The sequence below is a fragment of the Colletotrichum abscissum genome (assembly GCF_030869225.1).
Source record: "Colletotrichum abscissum strain IMI 504890 chromosome Unknown Scaffold_8.1, whole genome shotgun sequence".
Taxonomy (NCBI): domain Eukaryota; kingdom Fungi; phylum Ascomycota; class Sordariomycetes; order Glomerellales; family Glomerellaceae; genus Colletotrichum; species Colletotrichum abscissum.
Window position 1 is genome coordinate 945,798 of NW_026850525.1, and position 18,076 is coordinate 963,873.

At 54.7% G+C, this 18,076-nt stretch overlaps 7 protein-coding genes across 7 annotated transcripts; 5 read left to right on the forward strand and 2 right to left on the reverse strand.

The window, feature by feature from the left end:
* Positions 1-77: 77 nt before the first annotated feature.
* Positions 78-194, forward strand: CABS01_04305 (uncharacterized protein; the record flags this gene model as incomplete). Its single annotated transcript, XM_060537676.1, has 1 exon — positions 78-194. One exon carries the CDS (start codon positions 78-80, stop codon positions 192-194), a length of 117 nt encoding a protein of 38 aa, XP_060390521.1.
* An 890-nt stretch (positions 195-1,084) lies between these two features.
* Positions 1,085-2,359, forward strand: CABS01_04306 (uncharacterized protein; the record flags this gene model as incomplete). Its single annotated transcript, XM_060537677.1, has 1 exon — positions 1,085-2,359. One exon carries the CDS (start codon positions 1,085-1,087, stop codon positions 2,357-2,359), a length of 1,275 nt encoding a protein of 424 aa, XP_060390522.1.
* Positions 2,360-4,243: 1,884 nt separating this feature from the next.
* Positions 4,244-6,821, reverse strand: CABS01_04307 (VTC domain-containing protein; the record flags this gene model as incomplete). The annotated part of the gene is made up of 3 exons (XM_060537678.1): positions 4,244-4,525; positions 4,596-6,212; positions 6,267-6,821. 3 exons carry the CDS (start codon positions 6,819-6,821, stop codon positions 4,244-4,246), a joined length of 2,454 nt encoding a protein of 817 aa, XP_060390523.1.
* A 1,211-nt stretch (positions 6,822-8,032) lies between these two features.
* On the forward strand, positions 8,033-9,521 carry CABS01_04308 (arginine N-methyltransferase 2; the record flags this gene model as incomplete). The annotated part of the gene is made up of 2 exons (XM_060537679.1): positions 8,033-9,431; positions 9,487-9,521. 2 exons carry the CDS (start codon positions 8,033-8,035, stop codon positions 9,519-9,521), a joined length of 1,434 nt encoding a protein of 477 aa, XP_060390524.1.
* A 186-nt stretch (positions 9,522-9,707) lies between these two features.
* Positions 9,708-12,310, reverse strand: CABS01_04309 (hexokinase; the record flags this gene model as incomplete). Its single annotated transcript, XM_060537680.1, has 6 exons — positions 9,708-10,131; positions 10,187-10,641; positions 10,697-11,107; positions 11,167-11,192; positions 11,249-11,371; positions 12,271-12,310. The coding sequence occupies 6 exons, from the start codon at positions 12,308-12,310 to the stop codon at positions 9,708-9,710; spliced, it is 1,479 nt and encodes a 492-aa protein (XP_060390525.1).
* Positions 12,311-13,562: 1,252 nt separating this feature from the next.
* Positions 13,563-15,318, forward strand: CABS01_04310 (ribophorin I; the record flags this gene model as incomplete). Its single annotated transcript, XM_060537681.1, has 3 exons — positions 13,563-14,059; positions 14,119-14,979; positions 15,039-15,318. Coding segments are annotated over 3 exons (1,638 nt in total), but the record flags the coding sequence as incomplete, so codon positions are not given.
* A 2,027-nt stretch (positions 15,319-17,345) lies between these two features.
* Positions 17,346-17,573, forward strand: CABS01_04311 (uncharacterized protein; the record flags this gene model as incomplete). Its single annotated transcript, XM_060537682.1, has 1 exon — positions 17,346-17,573. One exon carries the CDS (start codon positions 17,346-17,348, stop codon positions 17,571-17,573), a length of 228 nt encoding a protein of 75 aa, XP_060390527.1.
* Between the last annotated feature and the right edge of the window lie 503 nt (positions 17,574-18,076).

Below are 18,076 nucleotides of genomic sequence, written 5' to 3' on the forward strand. Positions count from 1 at the left end.
TATTCCGAAAGCGAGTCACATCCAGGGGAATGTTGACTCACACAACTTACAAGCCTTACGACAGCTCCACGCATTGCATGGACCAACAACACCAGCCACGAATTGAGGCCTCAGTTTGGCGTGCGCGTCCTCTCTGCTGCCAGTGGCGAAGAATCAAGCACCATCTCAGTGACCACCCACTATCCGCAATCTGAAGCTGCACCCGATTCCCATGTGCTTGAAGTGTGGCACACGCAAGTTCCCAACTCCCGAACTCATCGCAAACTGACACAGCGGGACCGAGTTACGCCACACTCCACCCCGCACTTCACCATATCCCGCTGCCAACAGCCCATTCCCGGGCCCGGGCTCTAGGCTGCTCAGCTGAAGCTTTTTTGCTCGGTCCCGCGCGGGCTGCGTAACACAACTGACATGGGACGTGTCAAAGAAATGGCGGCGATAGCGGCGTTCTCTCCAAGGCAATCAAACAATACGCGGCTTTTCTCTAGCAGTCTAGAGTCATGAAGGCGTAGCTAAGGAACCTTCTTGTTCGGTCTCCGACTACGCCTGAATCTACACTCCGCCGCGGACATTTCCCCTACGCCATCAACAGATTGGTCTGGTTCGGAGCTCGGTGTAGAAGTCTACCGCCCACCGACGGGGATCCAATGAGCTGTTTGGGCCGATCGCCCTACCACGACGACGCGTGGCGATGTTGTACCTCCCCCCATGTGCCCATGTCCTTTCCCTTCGAAACCATTCTGACCTGTTCGACCGCTCGAGGCTAGAGGTGTATTGAGTGTGGCTCTGACTGGTTCGACCTGGTGCTTTCGCAAGTGTTTTTGCCTTCCACGTTTTGCCAGTAGTGTATCAGACGAAAGGCCTACGCATGCTCCTGCCTTGTAAATGATATGGCCCTGTCGTCGTCGTCTCCTGATATATAAATGAACTCCTTTATCGTCATCATGCTCTTTCTTTCCTTTCCCTCCTCAGCTTCATTGCTTTCCGACAATCATCACCATACTCACCATCCTACTCCTCACTTACACAAACCTCATCAACTCACACCCACAAACAACCACACATTCACATACAACAATCCAACATGTCTTGGGCAGGTCCAAACGGTAATAACAATCCTTGGGGTCGCCCAGGTGGCCCTCAAGGCCTCTGGAGCTTCATCCACTCCCTCGACCCCAACATGCGCGCCGGCGCCGGTGTAGACCACTCCACCGGCCCCGGTCCCTGGGCAAACGTCCCCCCAGGCTTCCCCTTCCACGGTGCCGAACACCCCTTTGGCGGCGGCCCCGGTGGCCCTGGCGGCTGGGGAGGTCCCTACGGCGGTTGGGGTGATTTCCGCGGTGGATTCGGTGGTCGTCGCCGCGGTGGCGGTCGATGCGGCGGCAGAGGTCACCACGGACGACGCGGCGACATGAACGACGGCGAGGGCGAGGTCGTCGACGAGACCATGCACAACGCAGACGATACCCCCGAAGAGGGCGACTTCTCCGACAAGGAAAAGGACGACTCCCCCGATACCATGCGTGACGGTCCCAACGAAGACGGCCCCGAGCACGCAGGTCATCCCCATCCCCACCCTCACCACCACCATGGCCCCGGCCGCCGCGGCGGTCCAGGCCGCGGAGGTCGCGGAGGTCGCTTCGGCGGTGGACCCCCCGGCGGCGGATCCGATCCCTGGGGCGCGCGCCACAGCAGACACGGCCACCACGGCCACCGGGGCCCACCACCTCCCCCCGGTCCCCCGCCCCCCTTCGGCGCACCGCACCCGCCTCCACCTCCTCCCCCGCCCTACGGCCACAACCCAGCCGGCACCTTTGATTTCGCAAACTGGCAAGAGTGGCTGAACCAGTTCGCCGACCACCCCTTTGCCCAACAAGTCCGCGACTGGGCCACCCGCTTCGGCGGTCTCAACAACAACGCCGCCGGCACCCGCGATGGTGGTGCGGCCGCCGACAACGACAACGCCGACATGGACTCGGCATTCACGCCCCCCGTCGACGTCTTCTCCACGGACCGCGCCTATGTGCTGCACTTTGCCCTCCCCGGCGCCAAGAAGGAGGACGTCGGCGTGAACTGGGACGCCGACAAGGGCGAGCTACGCGTCGCGGGCGTCGTATACCGGCCCGGCGACGAGGACTTCCTGGCGGCTTTGGCGTCCGGGGAGCGGAGGATCGGAATGTTCAGCCGGTCTGTGCCGCTGCCGCCTCGTACGCGTCAGAATGCTTCTGCTGCCTCGGAGAGAGGGGAGGAGATTGACGCGCTGGCTATCACGGCCAAGATGGAGGATGGAATTTTGGTGGTGACTGTGCCCAAGGTTGAGAAGGAGTGGACTGAGATCCACAAGGTTGATATCGAGTAGAAGAGTCAGATGTTTGCTGCTTCTTACGCGAGAAGGAAGTTTTCTTTTTGGTGGAAACGGTTGGATGTAATGGAAGCTTCACGGTCAATGATGTTGGAGTTTGAGATATTTTGAATTTCTTGGGTTTGGCTTGGAAGTGTATTTGGTACTAGGGTAGTTAGATAGCTTCAACAACTGTTGACACCATTATTCTGATATTGCTCATCTGAAAGTGAAAGTGAATATGCAATATTGTCAGGCCAGTCAACTTCAAACAGTGTTTCTAAACGAGCCAACATCGCAGTAGACTAAACAGCAACATTCGACCTCGTTGAGTGACTCTCTAAGCTTCACACTACCACATATCTAACCCGAACAATGGCAAAGGCTTGCCCATTTCCAAGCTTCTCCATCTGTCCTTTGTCGAACGCATACCTGGGCTTCTCAACCACGCTGGGAAGTTACTCTCGTCATGTTACGAATAGAAATTGGAAGCCCGCACAGGTAGTAGAAAAGCGGGCAGACTTGGTACGAATCTGTATATATATCCCAATTTTTGTTGTCTTCCCTTGTCCAACCCTCTATAGGGGGGGGGGGGAGGGGGTTTGCTGTGAAGAGGCCCCCTATATCATCTCCACCACCAATAAGGGTAAGTGGGTAGCCTGCTTACCCTGCCTGGTATTCAATTCCCTTGGGGGGGGGGGGGGGGGTTAAAATTGCAGTGAAACCTCGATTCGTTGGTCAGGATCCTCAACGCTGCAGTCGGTGAGGGGTCAGCTCAGCCTAGTGCCTGCATATCTAGGCACATCAACGGACTTCATTACATCAAAGCAAAGGCAAATGAACTTGTTAGCACCTATTGAAGTATTTGCTCTACTTCTTCTCAACCGACCTCAAAAAGTTCATGGCATTACCTTCCAGAGAACCTCATTTAGATCTGGTCGTATCGATTTTAAGATTTGATACCCTATAGTTTAGAAACAAAAGCATTACGAGAAGTGAATCGAAAAAACGTAAATGTTTGTTACCAACTACGAAAGGCGAAAGTCTTGCCGTCGTGTCATTGGATGGATGCTGGCCACGTCCAGTCCCTTCTAGTGGGGTTAAAATTGCAGTGAAGGGCCAAGATCCGCGACATGGGATTTAATGCGGTCAGCATCAACTACACGACTTGTCAACCTGTCCAAATTTCTTTTTTTCACGAGGAAAAAGACACTACTTGATCGCTTCGTGAATAATTACCCAATAAGACCAAGTCAACTAACATTGTCAATGATGCAGATTGAAGTTGGAAAACCCATTCGTTGAACGAGTAAATAGCCTTTCAAAAGCATATGTTTGTGTGGTAGGTACCGATTCTCAGCTGGAGGAGAACATCATGGACTCACAGGGCCACAGATTCTCGCATTCTTGAGGCAGTTATCGTGAAAATATGGACAGTAAAAGTTCGAGAGAAAAGAATTGCGTTTCGCTGTGGCGTATTCTGGACTTCACGGTATTGCCTGAGTAGGTAGCCTGGGATAGCTGTCTTGTTTTCCCTCAACATCGACTGACAATGGCACACCGGATAAAAGGACTTATTTTGACACAGGTAGCAAATGGGTGCAAGTAGGGGCCTTGTGCTCAATGAATGTCTACATGTTCAAGTAGGATACGTTATAATATATGTAGTCGCCATCGCAAGAAGCAATAAACCATGCTCCGTACCAAAACAACGCAATCAAGAAGGGTGGGCATAAGACACACCAACCCTACCAGTTTCTAATAGACCATCTTTATACGATTCCGCTACAATACACAATACATCAAAAAGAAAACAACACAATTCGCTTTTTCCAAGATAAAAGGTAAAACTACTTTAGACACCACACACTGACACACCTAGACCACCCAGACAATCCTTACTTACCAATACTCCCTTGCATTGCCCTCAAACGCAAAGTTAAGCAGGACGGCAATGAACAAGGAAGCGCAGAGCGCGCTAGGCCCCCACTTGTCGTAAAACTTGGCCGCCTTGCGGTTGCGGATGGCGTTGCTCCGGTACAGGTAGATCACGACCGAGTAGCAGAGCGACATGATGGCGAGGAGGGTGAAGACGCCGGCCACGATGAAGGACATGGGCGTGGGCTTGGAGCCAAAGTTGAGGAGCGTGACGGCGACGGTGCCGACGTAGATGGAGTATTCGAGCTATTTTTTTTTTTTGGTTGTGTTAGCAGCTGTTCGGGGATTTCTTGTCAAGAGGATATGAGAGACTCACCCATCCGAGGAAGGTTCTCTCGGCGGCAAAGTACACCTTGGGTTCCACGCGGACCGGCACGTAAATCTTCTTGCCCTTGGGGGCCTTGAACCTCTTGGTCTGAATCGCCCCCGAGCCGAAGAGCGTCGTCTGTACTTCACGCCTGGGGATCACAGAGCCACGGGGATGCGGCACGGTCCACTTGAGCACGTCGATGGCGCGCTCGCCAAATGCTTGTGCCTTTGTGGAGGCAAGCGCCTTGTAGTAAGTCCAGCCTCCGACCCGTCTGGCTTCCTCGAGGGCCTCGTCGGCGTCGTACTCCTCGTCCGAGTCGTACAAAAAGTCTTCGTTGTCGACGGGGGCAATGGTATCGACGGTCTGGCCTTCGACATCGAGCGCGGTCCCGCCGTTCCTGGCAGCTCCCTGACCACTCGACTCTCCGTTGGTGGCACCGTTATTGCTGGCTACCAAGGGACCCTCCTCGTCATCAGAGTCTAGCTCGTCATCCTCGTCATCATCTGATGTAGTGGTAGTTGCCGACTGGTTGGGTCTGTGGATTCCAAAGTCGTGCGTAACGGGCTTCCGGATATCCACGTCCATCTGCGGCATCCAGAAGGGAAGCAGGTTGATGCGGTCGGGGAAGAGGCAAGCGACTCCGTGAATGAACTTTGAGAACTTGGGCACGGCCTCCACAAGATGGCTGGAAATGAGCTGGCGAACCCATTCCGGAGGTTCTTGGCCGAGCTGCGTCTGAAGCTTGACCTCGAGAACGGCGTAAGGGAAGCGCACAATGTCTTCGGGGGGCAGTTGCGAAAAGGGATAGTCGATACCAATGTCCATACGTCTCCAGTTGTCACCGGACCTCTTACGGCCGTCTAGGTTGTCCTCGCGGACCATGGTCAACTCCGTGTCGAGCGAGATACGGACTCGAGCATCAGCGGGAAGCTGGAAGGCGGTACGATTGTAGAAGGATCTGCACACCGGCTTGTATCCCTTCTTGAGAGTCGAGTACTGGACCTCCTTTGCGAGTCTCTCGTCCTCGGCAATCGCCTTCTCGGGCTTCTTGCCCTCCTTACGCGCCTTTTCGAAGAGAGCGGCGGGGAGCAGCTCACCGCGCATGTAGGCGTTGACGTTCTTCTCCTTGACCGAGAATCGCGCCTTGACGGATTTCTCCCCGGTCCAGTCCTCGCGATGGGTCTTGCGCTCGACAAAGATGTTCTCGCTCTGCATCCCACCGTACCATCTCAGGCGGATGGCCTCGGCACCCTCCGTCTTCTTCAGACGGCCCTCGTACAGATCCCAAGTCTCCGGGTTGTCGTAGTAGATGGAGGTGATGGCCGAGTCCTGGATCTCAAACTCCTTGCTTGCATTAAAGACTAGTACGGGCAAGTGCTTCAAGATGATGAGCTTCAGCTCCGTCACGTTGTCTGGGTGGACCCAGTACTTTGTCGTATTGCGAACGAAGCTTCCCTGAGAGCCGCCGGCTGCGCTGTCACCCTTGACTGGGTTTCCTCTCGTCCTGACCAGATCGTACAACTTGGAAAGCTGAACTACGGAAGCGTCATAGTTTTCCTTGTAAAATGGTTTCGCCTTGAGTCGGGTGTCGAAGACGGGCTTGAGGTGCCAGCCAGTTGTTTTCTATGCCTCGTCAGTGATCCGCCCGAACGTTCAATGTCGCAAGGAATGCCTCACGTCATGCTTCTTAATAATTTTGTAAAAACCAGTATAGTTGAGCTGGACAAACTTGGCAAGATCGTGGACATCGGCAATAATGTCGCTCAAGTCCTCCTCGAGCAGCATGAACTCTTCCTCACTAGGGCCCTCCTCGCGGGGGCCGCGCTCGACGAGACGATTGACGACGCCCTTGACCTCGCGCTCGCTCACGGCAATGCGCCTCGAGATCTCCATGGCCTTGACCTGCTGCTTCGTATGGACCTTGTCGAGCTCGGCCTCGAGCTTCTTGACGAAGCGGCCCTCATCCTCCTCGGACCACTCGCGCTTGCCGCCCTTGCCCTTGCCATTGCTATTGTCGGCGGGTGTGACGGGGCCCGTGGCGGTCTTGAGGTCGGCCTTGAGTGCGTCGTAGTCGATGTAGTACCATTGGTACTCGCGGATGATGCTCGAGCGGAGCTGCTCGCCGAACTTCATGACGACGATGCCGGGAGGGGCGCGCCAGGGAGATTCGCTGGGTGCTAGACTCGGTCGCCAAGTTCGTTCCTGCGTCTTTGTATCGTAGACAATTAGCATGAGGATTCGGGTCTCGAGAGAAATGGCATCATCGGTATGGGCATAGCCAGGCAGAAAAAAGCAAAGGAGGCTTAGTCGAAGAAACGCCCAGAATTAGTTTGCCTTTTGGGTAATGGAATTCTTGAGGGGGCTTGCTTGTTGACGATGTGGAGTCGAATTGAGGAGATTTATTCGGATAGAGGTCTCACCTTATGCAGCTTTTGCGCCGTGTAACCGACTTGGGCGAAAATGTTCCAGATATTGGAGAAAAGTATGAGAGGATTTGGGAAGCTTTCGCCTGTCGCGCGGTCGGGTGTTGCAGGCAAAACAAAAGGCGATGGAATGCGAGGCGGCGGCCGATGGTTACGAGACAAGCTTCGGACAGGGGGCCCTCAGACGGGGGGGCCGCTACCTTGGTACTGCCTGCAATGTGCTGCAGTTGCCAACCACGTTAACTGAGTGACACCGCACGGCCAATCCTCCACTGCGATAGGGTACCTGACTGTCCTTCAGCTTCTTATACTACCTTATGTTTTCTTACTTAACTCCCTTCATTTCTAGATTTCTTTTCGTATCTGCAGGACTCAACTTCGGGATTCAAGCGTTCTATCTCACGAGGCATGTAAAGAACGAGAAACGAAAAACGTGGGAGCTGGCGCATCTCCTGCCATCGTATCTCCCTCGCAACTTTCGAGTCCTTTAGCGGTCCTGACCCAGTAAAGCGCGGCTCCAACCCGGCTTAGCTCCAGGTAGTCTGGTGGTCCCAGTGGGTGTCTGGCTCCAGTTTCCGCTGGTACCCAGAGCTTGCCGCAGGGGGGGGGGGGGCACGGGGGTGTCAATTGGCCAATTGCGAGCAGCAGATGCGCACGTGCGGCAGACGTCACACGGTGGCCCAGCTGTTGCTGCAGCTCGCAGGAGGGCTCGACCTGGACGACTTTTTTTTTCTCGTTCGGCGGATGGCGGGGTCGGCGGGGGATACACACCGGCGCGGACACGGCAAAAAAAAAAGTTGTGCGGACTAGACACCCGGCCGATATCGAAGGATCCTACCGCACCACGGACCTAGACACCCCTACCAACTCCGGCACACCGACCGGAGCAAAAGCCGCGTCTTTCGCCGAACCCCTTCCTTCCGATCGAGGTTTCCTCCCTCCCCAGACGAACGAAGCTCCCCCACACTCAGAGTCAACATCCCTCGACTTACCCCTCCAAACCACCATATACATACAACCATGGCGACACCGATCGACGACTCGATGCAAGCCCGCATCACGACAGACTGCCCCGACGCAACCCGCGAAATCCTCCTCCACGCCTGGAGCCACGACACCTCCGCCCTCAAGAAACTTCTCCAGGAGCCCGGCCAAGCGAGCTGCCAGGACCCGACGACCGGCGAGACGCCCCTCCACGCCGCCATTCGAGCTTGCGGACCTGCTCCCCCTTCCACCGAGAATGAAGCCCAAAACGGGGATGACGACGAAGCAGGCGAAGACTTCCAGGTAGAAGAAGCAAAGGAAACAGTCCACGAGCTCTTCCTCTCCGGCGCAATCTGGAACGACGTCGACAACAACAACGAGACACCGGGCTGTCTCGCCCTCCGCCTCGGCCAAAAGGCGCTCTACAACCTCTGCGTCGAGGCCGGCGTGCGCGCCGAGATGCTGTTTGGCTTGTTGGACGGGTACGAGGCGCTTTCTTCGGGGGGCTCGGAGATGGACGAGGATGAGGTCGAGGCAGCCGTCGAAGGGACCGCAGACGCCAACGACGTTGTCATTGAGGACGTACACGATGCGGAAGAAGCTCCAGAACTCGTCGAGGCACCTGCACCCGTCTCAGGGGAACAGCAGCAAGAACCCAAAACGTTCCAACCCCCCGCCGTCCAGGACCCTTCCCTCAACTCGGAAGAGTACCTCGCCTCGAACCTGACCTACTCCTCCGGCAAACTCGTCGACGAGGCCGGCAACGGCGTCATGATGGCGTGGGAGACGGAAATCATGCGCAAGAGCGTCGACGCCCTCATCCCACCACCGCCACAGGACTCCTCGGACGCCGATGCCTCTGCGACATCAGGCAAACGCATCCTCAACATCGGCTTCGGCATGGGCATAATCGACAGCATGTTCCGCTCCACATCCCCCGCCCGCCACCACATCATCGAAGCCCACCCCGAAGTCCTCGCCGCAATCGACAACACCACCAAAGCCACCGCAAACCCAGACGACTCGATCCCCTCCACCTTCGGCGCATCATGGGAATCCTCATCCCCCCAACCAGGAGCCTACAAAATCCACCGCGGCAGGTGGCAAGACATCGTCCCCCAGCTCCTCGAGGCCGGCGAAGTCTACGACGCAATCTACTTTGACACCTTTGGCGAAGAGTACGGCCAGCTGAAGACATTCTTCACGGAGTACATCCCCGGCCTGCTCGATTTCGAGGGGCGCTTCAGCTTCTTCAACGGTCTGGGCGCCGACCGGAGGATATGCTACGACGTCTACACCAAGGTCGTCGAGATGCACATGGCCGACGCCGGTCTGGACGTCGAGTGGGACGAGATGGACGTCGACATGAAGGGTTTGGAAAAGGCTGGCGCCGGCGAGTGGGAGGGTGTCGTGCGCCGGTACTGGACTTTGGATAGTGAGTTTTCTTCTTCTGGGTGTACTGATGCCTCAACAATACTAACAGGTGATAGAGTACCGCTTGCCCACATGCACGTTCATGGGCTGAAAATAAGTAAAAGCTGGGATGGGGGTAGGAATACTGCTTGTATGAGCTATCTAGTAGGTCTGGTGGACATAACCGTAGAGCCAATGCAGATAAGACTTCCTATCAAAAAGAACCCCCAATCTAACAAGACCTCGCTTTTTGTTTAATCTCATTGCCTCTTCAACCCGTCCTCGTGTCTTGGGACGACTATGTGAAGTTCTCGGGGTGGAGAATGCCAGCCATGTTGCCGTTCTGGACTCTCTTAAGGGTCAAGGCGGCAATCAGGGCGGCGCCAACACCACTGCCGTCCTCTGCTGCGAGAATCTCAACAGGATCCTCCTCCTTAGGGTTGGTCTTAGCAGGCCAGTCGAGAATCTCGCGCAGAGCCTGGGCGCCACGGGCCTTGAAGTGGGGGTACTTGTTAAAGACCGAACCGTCAGCACCGACGTGGCAGTTGTCGTAGCCCTTCTTCATGCAGATGGCAGCAACACCGCAAGCCGAGAGGCGGGCGGCACGGGTGCCAATGAGCTCAGCAAGGCGGCGGACCAGCTCCAACTCGGGTCTGGTGGCCTTGAGGTTCAGCTTGGAGAGGAAGAGGTCGCTAGTCTCCTGAAGGTTCTCGAAGGGGTCGCTGTATCGGATTAGCATACTAATCTGGGGCAGTCTTCAAGATTAAGAAAGCTTACTCCTCAATGGCGGACAGGAACGAGGAATCCAAGGTGTAGGCCTTACGGAGCTTGGCAATGTCCTGGTTCTCGAAGATGTGCACAGACTTGTTGTCGTGGAGGTCAACAAGGACCAGGCGGAAGATCTCGCCCAAGTAGAGACCGGCAATCATCTTTTCAAAGGCCTGCTGGCCGGGACGAGGAGAGTCCTTGTCGATGATGATGTCGTAGGGGGTACGAGGCAAGACCTTGTGCTCGTTGTCGAAAGCACCCCACTCGCAGTTGATGGCCATGGGGGTGTTGGGAGGCAAGTTCATGTGAGCAAGCTTGGGGATGGAGCCGCAGTCCTCCATGTAAGCAGCGTTGCAGCCAGTGCCAAAGATACAGCCAATCTTCATCTTAGTGTCGGTGTAGGCAGAGGCAATCAGGGTGCCAGTGGTATCGTTGATCAGAGCAGACAGCTTGATAGGGACGTTCTAAGCGGGAGTTAGTTACTAGTGCTTCATCTGTGCTCAAGTAATCTTATCATACCTTGGCCGCCAGAGCAGCCTCAAGGAAAGGGACAACGTTGTGACCCTCAACTCCGGCAATATCGAAACCCTTGGTCCAGCGCTGGAGGATGCCCTCATCGATGTAGTTCTGGGTGGCAGGGTAGGAGAAGGTGAAACCCAGAGGAATCTTCTGAGATTGAGGGTGATCGGGGTGGTGAGTCTGGATGAACTGAGCTAGGCAGTCGGCAATGTACTCCCACAGCTCCTCTGACTGGCCGGTCTTGAGCTCCTCGGGCATGCGGTACTTTGACTGAATGATGTCGAACTCAGACTTCTGATCCGTCAAGGTGATCTCACAGACACGGAGGTTGGTTCCGCCCATGTCGAGGGCAAGGTAAGTGCCGGTCTCGTAGCCATCAGGGAAGGACATAACCCAGGTCGGGTTCATGGGCTGTAGACATAGTTAGAAAGGTGCTCCAAATGCCAACAAATATTCAGGTCTCAACATACGATACTACCGCCCTCGACACTCAGACCTATGCTTCAAGTCAGTTCCATGAAAAATTTCAATTTCCAACAGGTGTCAACTTACCCTTGTCCAGTTCTGTGATGAAGTGCGCGCTGATCTGCTTGAGCTTCTCAGTCGGAACGGTGAATTGCTCCTCGAGCTTCTTGACCTCAGCCAGAAGATCCTTAGGCACATCGGCCATGGAACCTAGATTTTCACACATAGTTAGCGGACATGAATGTGTTGAATCTGTAGATGTGTGTTCTTGCTTTGACGTGATGGCACAAAGATATCGGTGTGGTGGTAGGATCTCTCCCTTGTAGCGGGAGCAATCGCTCTGTCCACCATCGTGACAGTTGTGTGAAGCTGGCTGTAAGATTTTGGTGTCTTGCCACACTTGAGCGTGACAACGTTTGGTGGATGGGTATCACAAAATGATTGTGTTCAGGAAAACAAGATCCAGAATCGAAGCTCTCGAGACAAAGGGCAAATAACAACAAGCAATTGATGTAGCGGTCAACACAAAGGTCTGGAGGGGAGACAAGCAGCGCTTGCCAGCTTCTTTATAACTAGACAGTTGCAGTCATCGGAGAAAGAAAGCTGGGGGATCAAGGTGGGGGAATGTCTGGCAAAGTGAGACAAGGTCTTCCACCTCAACGCTGGATGGCTTGAGCTTTTCCCAAGAGAGTTGCTTTTGCTTGACAAGCAAGGTACCCCTCTGGCTTGGGGAAGCTCCGGCCACCGGGAAGTGCTGCATGGCGGTCCAGCCTTGTGGCGCGTCATCTCCGAATGGCAATTGGCCGTTCCAGCCGTCGGTGAGAGGCAGGATTGGATGGTGGTGATTGTGATGGTGCGAGCGGGACGAAAGTTTTGAGGGTGAGGCGTTGAGGATGACTTGGAGGGTGGGACGACACCAGCGGAATGGCGTACAGTGCGCAGTAGCTTGAAGACCATATCATCTCGAGAGCTGTCTCAGTCTCAACGTGAGGCGGCACACCATGTCATTTTTGCATATAAGGCCATCGTGTCGCCCTTGGGTATTTCCAGGAGTTCAAAGGTAGGGAGAAGGAGTAAAATGAAGGGGGGATCGCAGCTGCAAAACTTACCCTTCCTACTGGGCGGAACCTTGGGACCGAGACCAACCATTTTGACCGAAGCTCTGACGGATGGCGGGGTAAAAGTTGATGAGGGGTGGCGATTGAGCTATAGGTGATGATGGGTGCAGCAAAATAAAAGCTGTCGGAAGCTTCGTAGGGATGTAGGCCAAAAACACACGATAAGTCTGCTTGGTGTTGTGTTCGTTGCTAGGTGGGTGGTGGTAGGCGGTCAATTCGCCAGAGGTGAAGTGCGTCGGGTGAGGGAAGTGACGTTGAGGGAAAAGGTGAATGGGCGTGGATCATCTGACCGAGAGGGAAGGAGGTGAGGTAGGAGGTCAAACTCGGGCAGACTGGACCTTGTCAGGACTGGAGATCACTCACTCAGCACCACTGCACGCTGCTGCACTACGGTTACCTTACTTTGTGGCCCCCTTCCTTTCGACGAGTCGAGTCCCCCGAAGCCGCTGAGGCACATCTCCGATGGGTCATCCAATGTCTGTCTACCTATCTCCTTACTGGTATATCCGTACGAGCCTTAGGTACCAGGGCAGCTCAAACTCCAAACACTGCACACTAGTTTTCTTGGTACCTTTTTCTCTGTTGTCCCACTGGTCGCGGACCAGAGCCGCCAGCCCGCGTCTCGCTCGTCCAAAGGTTACCACGAGATTTGCAGCGGTCTTGCCATAGCTGGGATGGTCAAGGTAGATGGCAGCTAGCGGTGGACCCCTAGGGTTGACCTGAACTGACCATAGCTGTCTACTAACCTATCTCCGATGGCATATCTCACGTGAAGGAGATGCTGGAAGAGTGTGTTCCCACATACCACATCTTACGAGCACCTGAATACAAGCCAGGAGAGTCAGCATCCCGGGAGAAACGGACTGGAAGCACCGGAAGCGCCGTTCTCAATCGTTCCCAAAGCCCGGAGATTGCGGTGCGTGACGTCTTGTTGAGGGACAAATGGCAGCTAAGGAAAAGAGAGTCGGTAGCTGTCCACCCCACCAGATGCCAGGAGCCAGTCATCATTGGCGAATTTACAGATATGGAGCCCCGTGTGATGAAGTATCCAAGTACCTAAGCGAGGAGATAAAACGTGGACGAAGCGCGTGGCTGAAGCTGTCCCGCAGTGGCACCTGCCATTGGTAAAGTGTGGCTTGACCTCCACCGAGGCCGCGCCAGTGCCGCGTGCCCGTCTCGGACTAACCCAGCCCCGACCCGGCCACTCCCCAGTGAAGTGGAGCTACCCGTGGCCCGTGCGCGCCGTCAAGCAACGTATCCGTAAGCTTTTTGGCTGGGGGTAGCTGTCTCAGGAGCCAGATCATCAATTCGGGCAATGGAGTGAAAGCCCCCAATTGCGTCTCAACAACCGCTTTTCTCCATTCTTGATTCTCAATTGCCGGGAGAGCTCTGTCGATGAGCAATTCCCTCCACCAACCCACATCATGAGAGCCTTCGCCATTGCCGCCGGGCTTCTGAGCCTGCTCTCCCCGATTGTCGCAAGCTCCGACTCGACGACTGCAGGTGACAAGGTGTCAAAGGTCAACCTGCCCGCCAACTTCAAGCCGCCCCAGGTTTTCAAGAACGCCAATCTTGTCCACATTGTCTCCCTCGAGAAGAACTACGTCAAGGAGTCAATCAATGTTCTGATTGAGAACATTGATAAGCAGCCCCAAGATGCATACTACCTACCCTTCACCCCCGAGCAGATGTCGCGCATTGGAGGCTTCGAGGCCAAGGATAGGAAGAACCCCGAAGCTGGCCCATTCACCGTTGATGCGGTCGAGTATGATCCCCTGAGGTACGTTTTGGCTCTTGGGCACATCGCACACCCAATAGTGCACATGGGCGAACTAACAGGTGCAACAGCGAGACTCAGTACTACAAGATCCAGCTCCCTACGCCCTTGAAGGCCGGCGGCCAGCAGACGCTGAGCATCTCCTACTACCTTCTCCAGGCCTACAAGCCCCTGCCGGCCTCGATCGCCCAGGAGGAGCAACAATTCCTCACCTACGACTTCTCCGTGTACGCGCCCTCGGCCTACGTCACTTCGAAGCAGAAGACTGAGCTCAAGTCCCACTCGTCCAACATCCCCGACTACACCAAGCTGCCTGGCAGCGGCGACATCAAGGAGTTCCCCCAGAAGCAAGGTGCTAAGCTCACCTACGGTCCCTTTGATGAGAAGCCCGCCGGTGCCGTCTCCCCCGCCCAGGTGCGCTTCGAGTTCACCAAGCCCGTCACCCACGTCGCCCAGCTCGATCGCGATATCGAGGTCAGCCACTGGGGAGGAAATGTGGCTTTTGAGGAGAGATACGAGCTCTACCACCGCGGCGCCAACCTGTCGAAGCTCTTCAACCGCGTCAAGTGGGCGCAGGCGGCGTACTACAACCCCAACACCTACGCTCTCAAGGAGATGAAGTTCCCCCTCAAGGTGGGAAGTGCGGACCCGTACTTTGTCGATGCTATTGGCAACGTCTCTACCTCGAGATTCCGCAGCAACAAGCGCGAGGCGCTCCTGGAGATCAAGCCTCGTTACCCCATCTTTGGCGGCTGGAAGTACCCCTTCACCATCGGCTGGAACTCGGACGCCAAGAACTTTGTCCGCACCGTCGAGGCTGGCAAGTACGTTGTCAACGTCCCCTTCCTCGAGGGTCCTAAGCAGCCCGAGGGAATCGAGTACGCAAAGGTCAACCTGCAGATTCTCCTGCCAGAGGGAGCAACGTAAGTGAAATTTGAGAGAAGTCTATTTTACTATTCGGGTTCTAACAAAGACGTCACAGGAACGTGAAGTTCTACACTAGCATCCCCGAGTCCTCCATTGTCGACTCTGTCATCAGTGTCCACAAGACGTACCTCGACACCGTTGGACGCACCTCGGTCACCATCAAGGCCAACAACCTTGTTGACGAGTTCCGGGATCGGGAGGTGATTGTCTCCTACGAGTACTCGGTGTCTTCCGCCCTGCGGAAGCCCCTTGTCATCTTCGTCAGCTTTATTTCCCTGTTCGCCGCCGCATGGCTCGTTGGAGGACTGAACCCCAAGATTTCGACCAATGCGTAGATGCAAACGATACCTCTCTTAGACAGCAAGGGGCGGAAGGATGGGAATTGAGTGGGCTTTTCATAGCATTGTACATGTAACATCAGATGGGCATTTCCAAAAAGCAGAACGCGGAACGAAACGGCTTTAGAGAATCACGATTTGGACTGACGAATTGGTCCACCTATGACAATTAAACTCCTCCACGTGAACCCGCCTTCTTCTAACTTTTGTCATCATACCTCCTAGCCTAGCAGGGAGGATCACAGATGCTAAAGTTAGCACCTCCTATCAATTAGTGCATCCGTAGGCACTTGAGCAGAAGCCTTCGAGAAGAGCATCCCTGCTGTCAAAACCAAAAGACGAGACCGGTCCCCGGGAAAGGGGATGCAGGCTGACGTCGAGGGGCTGACCCGAGATGCGGGCAGGGCAGTGCGGTGAGTGTGGTGGTGTGTGGGTGGAGTGGACCGGACACCTAGCAGTAAGATCTGATCTCGACGCGATTGAACTGCCGTCCAGTCTTTTTCTTATACGCGATAGGAACTAAGAGGTGACGGTGGCCTGTAGGGAACTTGTAGTGGCCAGGGAAAAATAATTCCATGGCCCCCCGAGATCGTCGGTCGCAGGGTAAGCTTGTTTGACAGGATTTTGGTGGTGTTTTTATTCCCCGTGGCGGATTTCCTCCCCTACACTGGACAATTCCTTGCTTTCTTTGCAGGAACGGTTGGCGTTTTTGACTGTAACGGTAACGGTCAATGATACCTGTACCGTTTCTTTTAGAGAGTGTTCCCGGATTCAAGAGCCGGGTGTTGGGCAGAGGAATTTATTTGACAGGCAGATAATTGCAAAAGGTTTACTTCGTTTTGAGGCCTTACACTATGTGATTCTGTGACTTGTCAGGCCGCAACTCTAAAAAAGACGATGAGATGTTCTAGACCCCTTCACCCTGCCTCTTTACGAAAGAACCAACTTTTCTTCCCTAGCTAGAACCGTCCGCCCTACCTTTTTTGCTGAGCTGTATGTAGAGAGGTGGTTTTTAGGGGACCCATTTGCCATCTCACGCGGATCAAACTGCGAGGTGGGGAGACCCTGGCTTTCTGGGCGTGGTAATCGGTTAACGCAGCTCTTACAGGCGGTCTAGACACGCCCCGAACTTTTTCTTACGTCCGTCATATCTGCTTGTTCTTGAACAAGGATGGCCAGATCCAAGGTCCCCCAACTCTAACTGTCTGTTCGTAATTGTTCCCCGGCGCGGGTTGGAGCATGGGTTCGGAAACCAGGGCAGCTGCGCCCACTCCCCCCATTGCTCATGACCACGCCTGGAAAGCCTGGAAGAGAAAGTAACCGTATGGCGTATTCAACGAACACTGCCCACCAGCAACAAGCAGAATCGAGAAGCCAGAAAATGCAGCAGACGAAAAAGCCAAGCCGCTTTTCTTACACTATGAATCCTTTCCCCTCCACCGTCATCCAACCAACCAGCACTCGCGCTCGCCAGGGTTTCGGTGAGGGCCGCCGCGGTCCCCGTCTGAAAAGGGCACTTAATCGTAGGTAATGGTGGGATGGGTTGGATGGATGGGATAGAAGGGATGGATGACTGACCGCATAATCCTTGGAAAGCTCGAGTCTTCCCTTCCCCCCTCCACCCCTGACTACTGCTACTTTACCTTGCTTTAGTGAACACACTTGCTTGGAGGAGAGGTCCAAGCCTGACTGACTTGTGGGTTGAAGGGGGTTGAAGAAGAAAATGGGAAATCATAAAAAGGCAGCCTGTCCGCCCACCACCATCGCCGTTCCATTTCCAGTCCGGCGCATGCATAGCCTTAGCACTTGAAGCAAATAGAATCTTCTTTGGGATCTTCTACCTCGTATTACCCAGCTTGTCACCCGATTAGCTGACGACGACCTAATATCAACACCGCCAACCTTATCCAACAAGCGACTACCTACTTCTTCTAATAGCTCACTGCAAAGCACCGACTGGGCCCAGAATCCTGCGACCTACATACAAACCACCGAGCTTACAACTCACCTATCCATCATACAAAATGTGCTTCGGAGCAGGAGGCAAGAAGTACTACTACCAAGAGGAGATCGTACCGACCAGGTACCATCACCACCACCACGGGCACCACCACCACGGTCACCACCACCACCACGGACACTCCCCGCGCGCGAGCTACACGAGCGTGAGGAGGTCGTACGTCGCCAGCAGCCCGCGGGTCAGCTACGTCGAACCCGTCGTCTACGAGAGGACGAGCCGCACCTACCGATGAGTCAAGTCAGTCAGTCAAGTCGGCATCAGCATCATGCTCCAGAAAAGCTGCTTGAACAATCCTAAGCATGTGGGAGCGGCACGAAGCGGGGGGCAGTTTAGACGAGGGAACGGCCCATGGACGTTTCAGAGAGTGGGGGAAAGAAGAACGGGCAACTACATGAGACGGATGAAAGAAAAAGAAGGTTTATTCTTATGAGCCATGGTGGAAGAATATTGCGAACAGCGATAGCGAATATGGGAGGCACTGGTCTGGTTTCTTTTGGTTAGAGAGAAAGCTGTCTAAACGTGACTTAAGACAGGCGCTCGATCGTGTGATCACGAGAGTGTGGTATCCCTCGGCTTCTGGGGATCTGGAGTTTCTGTATGATTAATGTGTCTTTTCTGGACTGGGCGGTAATGATTGCTACGAAAGTTTACAAGTTTATATGATATCGGCTCGATCAACAAGCATTCTTCACGCGGTGAAGTTTCTTCTTCTCGCATCTAGGGATGAATTTCCAC